The sequence below is a fragment of the Oncorhynchus clarkii genome, chromosome 12, assembly GCF_045791955.1.
Source record: "Oncorhynchus clarkii lewisi isolate Uvic-CL-2024 chromosome 12, UVic_Ocla_1.0, whole genome shotgun sequence".
Lineage (NCBI taxonomy): Eukaryota > Metazoa > Chordata > Actinopteri > Salmoniformes > Salmonidae > Oncorhynchus > Oncorhynchus clarkii.
In genome coordinates, this window is record NC_092158.1 from 38,097,589 (window position 1) to 38,111,776 (window position 14,188).

Here is a 14,188-nt window from a genome sequence, read left to right on the forward strand (position 1 = left end):
AAACCTAATATCTAGCCCACCACCATCTATTCTGTTGATGGTGGTGAACTTTATCCCTTCCACATTACTCAGCGGTAATAATAAACCATGCGCAAAAACGACTGCGTCGAGCTTCCCAAACTACAGTGCGTATAGCGCTCAGACGCTGCTGCAGACAGACAATCCCTCCAGACTTGGAAGTCAGAAGCCTAGCAACACGACAAAGGCGGTGACTGGGAGAACAGTAGGTTCCAGAATGTCTCACGACGTTGCAAATGTATATGGTATTCGTTTACTTTAACGATATATTAGGACGATATATTTGTGCGCGGCGGCTTTGACTTCCGAGACGCGCGTCTCCAAACTTTGTCCACTTCAAAATACAGGTAGTGTTCAACCTCTCACTCGAACAGAAACCTAAATTCTCGGACAATGACAGGTTCAATCATTTTTAGCATTCTCTGTATTTGGATGTTTTCACCCAGTCTGTCACGAGGGACCGGGTTTATCTATCAGTTTCCAGGTGTGACATTGCAACGCATCCACACTGAACACACCGCTGGACCCCCTGCAGGCACCAATGCGGTTCGCAGGTAAGTGGACCTCAAGCAAATATTCATCAGAGAAGTGATCATGAGTTCAAGTTGTTGTTCAATGTTAAACAGCTACTGATGTGTAGAAATATACATTTTTATATAGTTATCAACCCTGTTGAAGTTGTATGCTACAATGCATGAGCTTGTGCGTTGACTTTAAACAAAAGTATATAACTGTGGTACAACTATTTTCTTGCCCGCTAAGAATAACGAAGTGAAGTACTGGCAATAATGGAAGAGAGTATTAAGAGAAAGTATTAAGATGTGGTTCTGGGTTTGGATTGGAATGGAGGAATGGAGCAGACGTTCAAGTTGCACATTGCTGCCAAATTGAATACTCTCTCTTAGTATGTGAATTGCCTCTCAGCTCCAGTTTATGACACTATAAACAACTTTATTTCCAATTTCACATCCTCACATCCTTTTATTGTCTAGATTTGGCTTGATCCACCAAACTTCTCTATTGACAAAAGCGGACCGCCCAGAGAGTTGTCCTTAATAATGATGAATAGGAAAAAAATATTTGGTTTATTATTCAAAGTTAAACGGAAATATGTTTTTGACTGCCTTGTATTTTGATCCCCTTCTCCCAGATACCATGCACACACACACACACACACACACGCGCGCGTGCACTAAAACTAAAACACACTCACACACATAGACACGCACTAAACCTTTACCTCCCTATGGTCTCCTTTGGTAGGAACTGGTGTCAGTACACAGTGTCGAAGACTGTGTCATGCCAGGTGCACAACGGGACAGAGAAGCTGGTACAGCGTATGTTTCAGAGTTGCCGGTGGCCGGGACCCTGTTCTAACCTCATCAGGTATGGTCGGCACAGTTCACTCACTCCAACAGGCCCTTCATGCAGTGGAAAATACACCTTCAGACATGAGAGGTTCTGGTTTCAGAGTTGCGCTGGGACCATCTCGTTTTGAGGGATCATTTGCTCAAATCACTGCATGTAATTAAAAAGATAATGCGCAGTAGCCCCACAATGTCAATTCACCGTCAAAGAACTATATAGATATACATCCTAATGGGTTGCAGTAGCTTTGAGGGAATGGCTACCATTTCCAGGTTTCCCTTGGTTCTCTTTAGGACAGCTATGGGTCAAGTGCCATTATACATTTTGGTGGCCTTTGCTGACAGTGTATTCTGAATCATAATTCTACATATCCTGAAGACAAAGCCATCTTGATGGAAAAGAGCAGGTCATTGATTCTGGTTTCAGTTCAGCTGGCCAAGAGTCTGGCCAGACGTTGCACAGGGGTCATGATTATGGTGTTTGTATATTTGTAGCCTAAAGAGTCCTTAATGTCATCCAGCTTTGACTGCAGACAGTCTAATGACTGATTATTAAGCCTCATGGAAATATTATTTGTTTGTTGATTGAAGAAGGCAGATTTACTCCCTCGACCACCACACAGAGCAACAAGTCATCCACCATTAAGGCATATGAATAAGATTTTTCCCATTCCAGTATTCCCAGGTCTGCCATTGCTCCCAGAACAGACACTAATGTAAGACCATAGTCATTTATTATATAGATGTGTGTGATTTGCAACTGTTTAGTTATTTTATGTCTTTGGGATCCATCCAGAAAGACTACTTTAATGGGTTCCCTGTATTCGGTCATAGTGTTAAGCTTGGATCGGCATTGTTATTTTATCCCTATGTTATAGACAGGTTCAACATGTTTTGATTTAGTTATTCCTGTGTAAAGAGGTCCATGTATTCTCTCTTTTGTCTGTTGTTAATGTTACTGAAATCATTGTAAAGGCCTCTAATTATGTCTGTGAAGTGAACATCTGCCCCAGTTAGTGACTATGCTCTGCTTTCAGTTACAGGACCATTGTCCGGCCCACATACATGCTAACGTATCGCCAGGTGACGGCGTTGGAGTGGAGGTGCTGCCCAGGCTTTATGGGCGACAACTGCAGAGAGGGTGAGTGCTGTACCTGTGTTGTCTGTCTATCTTGTCTATCTTGTCTATCTTGTCTATCTTGTCTGTCTTGTCTGTCTTGTCTGTCTTGTCTGTCTTGTCTGTCTTGTCTGTCCTGTCTGTCCTGTCTGTCCTGTCTGTCTGTCTCAGAGAACTGGTGAGCTGGAGGTAGAAATGACACAAGGGCACTGCAGTCAAAACTGTAGTCCCATTGTGTACCTCATGCATTGGTTTCATCCTAAACTCCCTGCTATGAATGACATCAAAATCACAGGCTGAAAAACAATTATTTCACTAGGCAAGCCAGTTAAGAACAAATGTTTGTTTTCAATGACAGCCTAGGAACAGTGGGTTAACCTTGCCTTGTTCAGGGGAAAAATGACAGATTTTTACCTTGTCAGGTCGGGGATTTGAACTTGCAACCTTTTGATTACTAGTCCAACACTCTAACCACTAGGCTGAAAAACAATGGCTGATCATCACCCTCTCATGCGCTGTATTCTTGGCTTGGTATTTTGTTTTTGTGGTTTGTTTTGTTTATTGAATCTCCTGACTGTGGTGTAAGGAAGACAATAGATAGGGATAGTCACTAAATCAAAAGCTCAACTTGGCTCTAAATGACAGATTATACTTACTGGTCCTCCCTCTTGGTTGGACTCACTGTTCTGCTTCTTCTTGGGAAAAGGTTCCTTATTGTAACTTAATGGACCAAGATACTGTGTTTCTTCTGTTCTCGTGTCACCGATATGGGGGTTCAGATTTATGACTGGTGTCTGATACAGAGAACATGGCTCTGCTCCCCAGTTCAGACTGTAGCTCCGTTGAACATAGGATTGATGACCCTCCTCTGTGTTCTGAGGAGTCAACTTACTGAAGGAAAGCATATGTCATGAAGATGTGAAATGATTGTTAATGGCGCTGTATCATTCGTGGGGAACGACATGTTTACTTGTTTCTGTCTGTATGCACTGCTATCTATCTTTTATATCTTGATGTTCCAGTGGCTACCTGATGATGATGCTGCACTCTATCCTTCAATTGTACCAAAAACAGTATGTTGTTGTCATATTGTGCGGTGACCATAGAGAATGATAGAGGACTCTAGGGCCCAAAAGCTTCTTTTAGCATGGGCAGCGCCATTGAGGACATTCACCATTTTGAAGTAGTCAAATGGGTGGGACTTCCTATGGGTTAAGGAAGGAGCACATAATTCCATCCGGGTCATCAAGAGGGATCAGCCAATGAATAATACTTGTGAATAAACATTCCATAACAGGTTGCCGTCAATCGCCAACCTTGGCTTTATATGCACCCTTTCAGTTTGTTTACTAACTCATAGAAGGAGTAGAAGAAGAAAATGGACTAATTACTTCAAAATGGAGATGGCCTCAATGGCGTTGCCCGTGCAGTCAAACGCCATAATGAGACAGATACAATGAAGAGTCCTCTATCAATCTCTATGGCAGTGACACACACAAGTACATTCACACATACACACACCCCTCCACATACTGTCTGGAGAGGGGCCTCTCCCTGACTGGAAGTGCTTTCCCTGTGAATGGGTAAACAGAGCCAGACTGTTGTGGAGTGGGGCGACCCTCGGTAAAGTGAACCCCCTGGCCCTATTGGTCTGTTCTACTGAGAGCCTTGTTTTGGTTTCAGGGGAACCAAGGTCATCCGCTCCAGCTGTTGTTAATGCACCAAACCCCCCTACCCAAACTCTCTCTCTTTCTACCTCTCCCCTGTTAGAGCGGATGCCTTCACAGGGCAGACTAGGAACCCCAGGGATTGGCTGTTTCAGGGCAGGAAGCTCAGCTCTAACACACACACACACACACACACACACACACACACACACACACACACACACACACACACACACACACACACACACACACACACACACAAATAGCTTCACTTAACATTCACCTACAGTAAATCATGTAAAACTGTCATTGGGAGATTTGCGTGAATCTCAAGCACCCGTTACAAATTAGGATTCAGCCATGATTCTTGAACATCTGCTTCTGGCCCCATCACCAAACATCTCCATCTTTGCAGTTATTCACATGGCTGCGGAATCCACTGGCATGGCAACTCAACCATGGCAATCAGATATCATGTCCTTCATGCATGACATGATCTGTTGATTTTGGTGAAGAAAATGAGTGCTAGTCATAAAAAATAAAAAAAATCAGTTATAATTGCTGAATCAAAATGTTGAAAGGTATAAAATGTTGGTCTGGAATTCTCCAGTGTAGCCTTGTTGCAGCTTCAGGTGAAGGACCTGGCAGCAAGAGATGGGAGAGTGGTCCTGTCATGCTCAGGATTCCAAAATGTTTTTTTGGCTGTTCTATAGAATAACCACTTTTGGTTCCAGGTAGAACTCTTTGGGTTCCATGTTGAATCCTCTGCGTAAAGAGTTCTACCTAGAACCAAAAATTGTTATTTAAAGGGTTTTCATATGGCGCTTGCATTGCCAGGATCATGGGTTCAATTCCCGCTGGGGCCACCCATATGAAAAGTATGCAAGCACTACTGTTATTCTCTTTGGAGAAAGGTGTCTGCCAAACAGCATACAGTATATAGGTATAAAGCAATAGAGGAAGAGGGAGATATGGAAATGCAGTGACTAGAGATTTGTAACCTGTTATTTATTCTTGGAACATCAGCAGTTGGAGCCGTACACATTCACTGTTCACATACCCATTGCAAAACTCCAATGTGCTTTGAATGCCAAAAAAAGTTCAAAGAACAAGGTGCTATTCACAGCCTCGTCTCTAGACTGTTGAAGCGAAGCACCCCAGGATCAGTGCTCGGGAGGCAGTGTTATCCCTGGATAGGAAAGCCACAGTTGCAGAAGTCAGCCCACTTACTGTTGTGGCAAGAACCACATGCCTTTCCCGTCTTTACCCAGAAAGCATATGCTTCTGAGGGAAAGAAATTACATCATCTGGGGTTGGGAGGTCTCCCCCCCACTCTATCGACACAGTTGTTTCAGACAGCGTTCGCTCCCAGGGCCGTTGCGTTAATTGAAACCAGCGCGTCGTTGTTGTTTCAGGTTTGCGACTCCTCTAGAGTGAGCTCTTCCAGGTTGTCGTCATGCCGTAATGCGCTGGGCGGCGAGTGTGTCATCTAGCCTTGGTGTGTGTGTGTGTGTGTGTGTGTGTGTGTGTGTGTGTGTGTGCGTGTGTGTGCGTGTGTGTGCGTGTGTGTGTGTGTGTGTGTGTGTGTGTGTGTGTGTGTGTGTGTGTGTGTGTGAATGTGTGTGTGAATGTGTGTGTGCAACCTGGTGGATGTGAAAGCTGGGTATCAGCCAGCTGTCTGTGGTAGTGCATGCACAGCTGCTGTACCCCGGATTTCACTGCTCTATGGAAACAGCCGGTTAAGAGAAGAGTCATCACGACATCCACTCTTTGGAGCCATTGGACAGGGAGCCTATTATGGGACTTTGTAAGCAAGTGTTCTCATGAACTGCCAGTCCCTGTCAAGATGAGCATGTTGCAGGCACATGGCAAGTGTCCGATTTCATAGGAAAAAATGAAAAAATATAGTTAAACTGTGCAGCTTTTTAACCGTCTTCGTCAGATTTAGAAGCTGTGGAATTGCACCTGTGAAATTGGCTGGATGTGCGCGCACTAACTTCGTCAGACTTTAACCAGAAGGATTCAGTCTTTGGTGGTGAAACAGACAATAGATGTATTGTCCGTAGCAATGAGAACTCATCCCTAAAGCCAACACCTCATTTGGCCGCCTTTCGTTCCAGTTCTCTGCTGCCTGTGATTGGAACGAATTGCAAAAATCACTGAAGTTGGAGACTTTTATCTCCCTCACCAACTTCAAACATCTGCTATCTGAGCAGCTAACCGATCGCTGCAGCTGTACATAGTCTATTGGTAAATAGCCCACCCATTTTCACCTACCTCATCCCCATACTGTTTTTATTTATTTATTTTTCTGCTCTTTTGCACACCAATATCTCTACCTTTACATAACCATCTGATCATTTATCACTCCAGTGTTAATCTGCATAATTGTAATTATTTGCCTACCTTCTCATGCCTTTTGCACACAATGTATATATAGACTCCCCTTTTTTCTACTGTGTTATTGACTTGTTAATTGTTTACTCCATGTGTAACTCTGTGTTGTCTGTTCACACTGCTATGCTTTATCTTGGCCAGGTCGCAGTTGCAAATGAGAACTTGTTCTCAACTAGCCTACCTGGTTAAATAAAGGTGAAATAAAAAATAAATAAAAAAAACTGGATGTTTCAAAGGGGACATAGTTCTGCCCTTTCAAGCATCCAGTGGAACCCAGTCATAAAGGCACAGAGTCTACGAAGGTCCAGAGCCAATGGAACACACATTTTGACTCAAGCTGTCCATAATGTTGAGGGAACAAAACAGATTCTTTTTCAATCAGTTTCACAGAATTTTCTTCATATGCCATGTGCTTCCCATACTCACCCGTGTCCTTTTGAGTTCCCATCCAATCCATTGAAGGCTTCATAGTCTCTGTTAAATGTAATTTTACGTCAAGGGGGGAAAAAATAGCATTGTGGCTGTAATATTTCACTTGACTCATATTTTTGTTCTGCTTCGATGACTTTCATGACAGGGCCTTGAGAACGCTGCCTCAATCATTCGCTTTCCTCCACTAAAACCCAGGCTTTGTAGTGAGTTGTTATTTGCTGGATTTGGCATGATTCTTACTTGATTGATACTCCCTGGACTGTATTTTAAGTGACCATAACAAATTACTGTTGAGCAGTATTACTCGACATAAGCATATGCATTTGGTAATGCTATTATTCATGCACAATTTGTCAGAAGTCAAAAGGTTATTATATATTACCCTGATTACAAAATGTGAGCAGGGAACTCAAGTGACCAATTTACGGTTGCTGCATTGACCTGCATTTACAGTTCCGTCAGAAAGTATTCACACCCCTGGACTTTTTCCACATTTTGTTGTGTTGCAGACTGAATTTAAAATGGATTACATTGAGATTTTGTCACTGGCCTGCCCGCAATATCCCATAATGTCAAAGTGGAATTATGTTTTTAGATATTTTTTACAAAGTAATTAAAAATTAAAAGTTGAAATGTCTTGAGTCAATAAGCATTCAACCCCTTTGTTATGGTAAGCCTAAATAAGTTCAGGAGTAAAATTGTGCTTAACAAGTCACATAATAAGTTGCATGGACTCAGTCTGTGTCGAATAATAGTGTTTAACATGATCTTTTAATGACTACCTCATCTCTGTACCCCACACATACAATTATCTGTAAGGATCCTCAGTCGAGTAATGAATTTCGAATACAGATTCAACCAAAAAGACCAGAGTGGTTTTACAATGCCTCGCAAAGGGCACTTATTGGTAGACATTGAGTATCCCTTTGAGCATGGTGAAGTTTAGTAATTACACCTTGGATGGTGTATCAATACACTCAGTCACTACAAAGATACAGGCGTCCTTCCTAACTCAGTTGCCAGAGAGGAAAGAAACTGCTCAGGGATTTCACCATGAGGCCAATGGTGACTTTAAAATACTTACAGAGTTTAATGGATGTGGTAGGAGAAAACTGAGGATGGATTAACAACATTGTAGTTACTCAACAATACTAACCTAATTGACAGAGTGAAAAGAAGGAAACATGTACAGAATAAAACAAATATTCCAAAACATGCATCCTGTTTGCAACAAGGCACTTAAGGTAATACTGCAAAAAATGTGGTAAACAATTAACTTTTTGTCCTGAATACAAGTTGTTATGTTTGGGGCAAATCCAATACAACACATTATTGAGTACCACTCCCCATATTTTCAAGAATAGTGGTGGCTGCATCATTTATCATCTAATAGGTATGCTTGTAATTGTTAAGGACTGGGGAGTTTTTCATGATAAAAACTAAACGGAATGGAGCTATGCACAGGCAAAATCCTAGAGGAAAACCTGGTTCAGTCTGCTTTCCACCAGACAGTGGGAGATTAATTCACCTTTCGTCCAGGACAATAACCTAAAACACAAGGCCAAATCTACACTAGAATTGCTTACCAAGATGATAGTGAATGTTCCTGAGTTGCGAAGTTACAGTTTTGACTTAAATCTACTTGAAAATCGATGGCGAGACCTGAAAATGTTGTCTAGCAATGATCAACAACCAACATGACAGAGCTTGAAGAATATTTTCAATAATAATGTTGCACAATCCAGGTGTGGAAAGCTATAAAAGACTTATGCAGAAAGTATCAGCTGTAATCACTGCCAAATATGCACCTACAAAGTATTGACTTACAGTACCAGTCCAAAGTTTGGACACACCTACTCATTCAAGGGTTTTCTTTATTTGGATTATTTCAAGGCACACTTAACAAGCATGGCTACCACTATCAGGGATCAAGGTAGACCCAAGTGCAGACTGTGTGTGAAGTAACAATGTTTATTGTAACAACAGGGGCAGGCAAACGACAGGTCAAGGCAGACAGGCGTCGATAATCCAGAGTAGGAGCAAAGGTACAGGACGGCAGGCAAGCTCAGGGTCAGGGACAGGCAGAGGGGTCAGGCAGGCGGGCTCGGAGACAGGACAGGCAAGGGTCAAAACCAGGAGGGCGAGAAAAGAGAAACTGGAAAGAGGAGCAGCTGAGACACAAAACGTTGGTAGGCTTGAACAAACAAGACCAACTGGCACAGACAGGCAGAAAACACAGGTATAAATACCCAGGGGATAAGTGGGGAAGATGGGCGACACATGGAGGTGGGTGGAGACAAGCACAAGGGCAGGTGACACAGATCAGGGTGTGACAACCACAGCATTCTGCAGCGACATACCATTCCATCTTGTTGGCGCTTGGTGGGACTATCATTTGTTTTTCAACACACCTCCAGGCTGTGTAAGGGCTATTTGACCAAGAAGGAGATTGATGGAGTGCTGTATCAGATGACCTGGCCTCCACAATCCTCCGACCTCAACCCAATTGAGATGGTTTGGGATGAGTTGGACCGCAGAGTGATGAAAAAGCAGCCAACAAGTGCTCAGCATATGTAGGAACTCCTTCAAGACTGTTGGAAAAGCATGTGCAAAGAATGTGCAAAGCTGTCATCAAGGCAAAGGCTACTTTGAAGAATCTCAAATATGAAATATATTTTTTTGGTTACTAAATTATTCCATATGTGTTATTTCATAGTTTTGATGGCTTCACTATTATTCTACAATGTAGGAAATACTCAAAATAAAGAAAAACCCTGGAATAAGTACTGTAGATGTGTCCAAACTTTGGATTGGTACTGTATGTAAATGAGATATTTCTGTAATTCCTTTTAGATAGATTTGCAAACTATTCTAAAAACATGTTTTCACTTTGTCGTTATGGGGTATTGTGTGTAGATGGGTGAGAAAAAAGTGATGTAATCCATTCTGAATTCAGGCTGTAACACAACACAATGTGGAATAAATCAAGGGGGTTTGAATACTTTCTGACGCCACTGTATATGATGTTCCTTAGATCCACAGTTGGGAATGGACTGAGTATTTTCCTCTAGTGCATCATTAGATTATCCAGAACTCCCTACTCACCAACCAAAGGACACAAATAATCCCCATAGTGCAGAACAACCAAACAAGTGTGCATCTGAGGAGACTAAGAATAGAGACAAATACTAGAATCATTCATCTCCAAGTCCCTATAAACATTTGTATTGTTTTATCTGGAAATCCAGGAGCACAACTATTTCAGGAGAGTCTAAGAACATATTGTGAACTATTCCAGACACCCCAAAACAACCTTCAAAAAGCCACGTACCTCTCGTTTATAAACAAATATCCCACTGAGCACAGATGCCAATTAAACGTATATATGCCACATTGGTTCAATGTAATTTCATTGAAATTATGTGGAAACAACGTTGATTCAACCAGTGTGTGCCCAGTGGGAAGGCACTGACCTGGCTGACCTGAAATGTGTTGCCTGCTAAAGGGCAGCAGCCTGCGAGGCGAGGCATTGGCATGGCTCTGAAGTGTGTCTGTCTGTGTTATGCTCTGAGTGGCAGCAGACATGATTTATGGAGGGTCAGCGGGACCAGCTGGAGAGGCCTGGTCGCGTCCCTGACTTCTGTGGGCCAGCCTGGAATGCATTTGTCCACAGAAGGAATGAGACTCAGGAAAACCCGCCACAGCCTTTGTTGTGACCAAAGGAGGGATTTGGATGATAAGTCCTTGAAAGAGAGGTCCACTTGCTTCTCCAGTATGGCTTGAGAACATCTGGCCACTTTGCTTGGCTTAAGTTCTTCATGATCTACAGTGGAAACACTTGGTTTAAGGGGTTTTCTACTTACTTTGATGCTGTGTCTTCATTCCCACACCATTTGGAGACCAAAGATATTGCAGAGGGAGTGCAATACTTTTTCATACTTTGCTATACTAAAACAAACATGAAAATATCCTTCAAGGAACTCCACAGCAACTTGTATTGGAACTTTAAGTCAAACTTATTTTGAGTGAAAAGCAAGCAGAAAGAGCAGTGCTCTGTGATTGTCTGCAGGCTACAGACACTTATCTGCGTGTTTGGTCAAATATTTGGACAGACTGAACCCCTCGGGACACGGGTTGCCTTTCTCAGAGGGAGCCCCTCTCCCAGACTCAACTCGGGTTACAGTGACCAGATTTCAGCCGTGGCTGGAGCTGCTCTCACAGGAACATGCCAACTGCTTTTGTTTTGATTCACATCCTGCTAACTCAACCCTCCTAACCTCCCCCAACCCACCACTCCCATCCACAGACTGTAAGGCATTGAGATATCCCTGGGAAAGCACCCGTAATAGACCTCTCTCAGTGTAGTGTGGGGGTCTAGAGTCTAGACTAATATCTTAAGCTTTGTCTGTACGTGAGAGTCACAAATCATCATCACCACTCAGTGGTATGAGTCAGTGGCTTGAATTCCAGGTGCAACTAAATACCCCTCAGACTGGTAAAGTAGTGGCTAATTTAATGATGTACCGTGGCAGACACTTGGCCATGTATGTTACAGAATGATGTTTGTATAGTAGGTTCAATTTAACATCAATCACTGGCTCAGGCAATAGAGTGATAGTTAGATTTAGCCTTCGTTTTTTAGGTCATAATGCAGAATACATTGGCAGCTTTGAATTGATTCAGTTGCTCTTGACCCCATTTGAGTCGGAATGAATGTCTTTACGAAAGGTGCATTTCAGCCAAAGGCCCATAAGATATGATCAAAGGTGCGTGTTTTTCTATGTTTGCTTAACCTTTGGAAATGTGTCTGCTAACATTTTTAGAAGTGGTCGAAATGCCTGGAATAATTGCATCCATATGGAGCCATGCAGGGCCTGCTCTCGTCACTGTGGAGCTGGCCTGTCAAAAGGAAGGGTCAGACACAGTCTGGCTAAGAGAGGGAGAGAAATACAGAATAGGGGTGGTGGTGTAATGGAGCAAGGTAAAGAGAGACTTAATATATGGCCCTGGTCCAAATCCGATAGCGTATGAATACATGATATGCAGGGTCTGCCTGCCAGTGTTGGGGTGGATGGGTGGGAGGCACCTTGACCCTGGAGTTCCTCTCAAGCGAGAGCTGAGTGGGTCACTGTGACTGTGACCTCAGGTTAATCCTCCCAGTGGGTTGTCACCAGTACCTCTTGGTTGTGAGGCTGAAGCTAATTGTCTTGTCTATTCAACAGGATTTAGTTCGGTCACAATGTCAAAAAGTTAGGAAATCACTGCCTCTAGTCATGGGTATCACCTCCTGTCACACTCCAACTACAATGGACTGGGAAACAATTGCTTACTATCTTTTAAGCACACAAGATAAGTTGACTGTTCAATGTCAGCTGATTATTTACGAATCAGTGACATCTGCTTGTTTTCTCTTGAAGTTATGGATTTGAATTAGAGGTCACGCAGACATAAACATTTTAATATTTACTCAGTCTGTGTACAGTAGGTAAGGACCATTGGACAATTGCCTCATTCTGATGGTCCTTTCGCTACCTACATAGTACACGGCAGGCAAACTGTACTAAATGCCTCCAAGGGAATTCACTGCTCAGTGTGAGTGAATGTGTGCAGTATGTGTGCAGTATGTGTGCAGTATGTGTGCAGTATGTGTGCATTATGTGTGCAGTATGTGTGCACGTTTTTAAAAACTTTGTGTGAGCATGAATTATACTGTGGCCTGTAGTATGTAGCTCCCTCTCTTCTCTTCTTCACTCTCTTTGTTTCTCTCTCTCCCGATCCCATCTTTTCCTCCTGTCTCTGCCTAAGTGGACCAGTAAGAGCTGAAGATGGGAGTCAGTTCAGTAATAACCAGACTGTTAATCTGTCTGTGTGCTGTAGGGTTCCCAGACGGCAGTCCATGTAAGCCAGCACACTGTTCTCACTGCTCGTTACGTCCACAGGCACAGACCGTCGGTAACAGCATCCCTACAGCCCCTGCATCCTACCGTACTATCCCAGCCTCCATTTACCGCTATTGTATTGACCGGCTCCATAAATCAAATAGCGGCTAAAATCCCACTGCGTTTGTTTAAATCACCACTTTACTAGGTTTGTGGCACACCTAAGTCTCTCATGAGATTGTTTGGACGGCTGGGAAAAAGCCTGCTAACGAAGCTGGAGCCTGAGTCTCTGTCTGTGGTAATGACCACTGAGGAGGATATCCCCATTATAAAGCAATAAATCTGAGGCGGAACATCGTCGCTGGGTTTTGGAGATTGCCGGTGGCGAGTCTCCAGCGCTGCTAAAGCGTACTGTAGCTCATCCTGCCAAAAGCAAGAGGCGTCCCTGAGCACTTACAGGACCGTGCAGTCATGGAGCCACTGATTTCTCCTCACTTAGCTTTATCGGAAAAGATAGTCTAAGGAAAACCATTTGGAAAGGGGTTTTTGGACAATGGAACACGAATTGTGACCAGGAATAAATCTGAGTTTTTATTGACAATTCTTGGGCAAGAAAAGTTTGAGCCGCAACATGCAGATGGTATGTACAGTTGAAGTCGGAAGTTTACATACACCTTAGCCAAATACATTTAAACTTAGTTTTTCACAATTCCTGACATTTAATCCTAGCAAAAATTCCCTGTCTTAGGCCAGTTAGGATCACCACTTTGTCTTAAGAATGTAAAATGTCAGAATAATAGTAGAAATAATGATTTATTTCAGCTTTTATTTCTTTCATCACATTCCCAGTGGTTCAGAAGTTTACATACACTCAATTAGTATTTGGTAGCAATGCCTTTAAATTGTTTAACTTGGGTCAAACTTTTCAGGCAGCCTTCCACAAGCTTCCCACAATGAGTTCGGTGAATTTTGGGCCATTCCTCCTGACAGAGCCGGTGTAACTGAGTCAGGTTTGTAGGCCTCTTTGCTCGCACACGCTTTTTCAGTTCTGCCCACACATTTTCTATAGGATTGAGGTCAGGGCTTTGTGTTGGCCACTCCAATACCTTGACTTTGTTGTCCTTAAGCCATTTTGCCATAACTTTGGAAGTATGCTTGGGGTCATTGTCCATTTGGAACACCCATTTGCAACCAAGCTTTAACTTCCTGACTGATGTCTTTAGATGTTGCTTCAATATATCCACATAATTTTTCTTCTTCATGATGCCATCTATTTTGTGAAGTGCAACAGTCCCTCCTGCAGCATAGCAC

At 42.9% G+C, this 14,188-nt stretch overlaps 1 protein-coding gene across 2 annotated transcripts in view; it reads left to right on the forward strand.

Moving 5' to 3' along the window:
- Positions 1–152: 152 nt before the first annotated feature.
- The window catches only part of LOC139423152 (collagen alpha-1(XXVI) chain-like), a 53,163-nt gene continuing 39,127 nt past the window's right edge, over positions 153–14,188 (forward strand). The window contains exons 1-3 of one of the 2 annotated variants that reach the window (XM_071174849.1): positions 153–572; positions 1,282–1,404; positions 2,423–2,526. In XM_071174849.1, coding sequence (XP_071030950.1) covers positions 412–572; positions 1,282–1,404; positions 2,423–2,526 — 388 coding nt within the window. In that variant the 5' untranslated portion in view covers positions 153–411. The remainder of the gene's footprint in view (positions 573–1,281; positions 1,405–2,422; positions 2,527–14,188) is intronic. The other variant, XM_071174848.1, reaches the window with a different exon arrangement.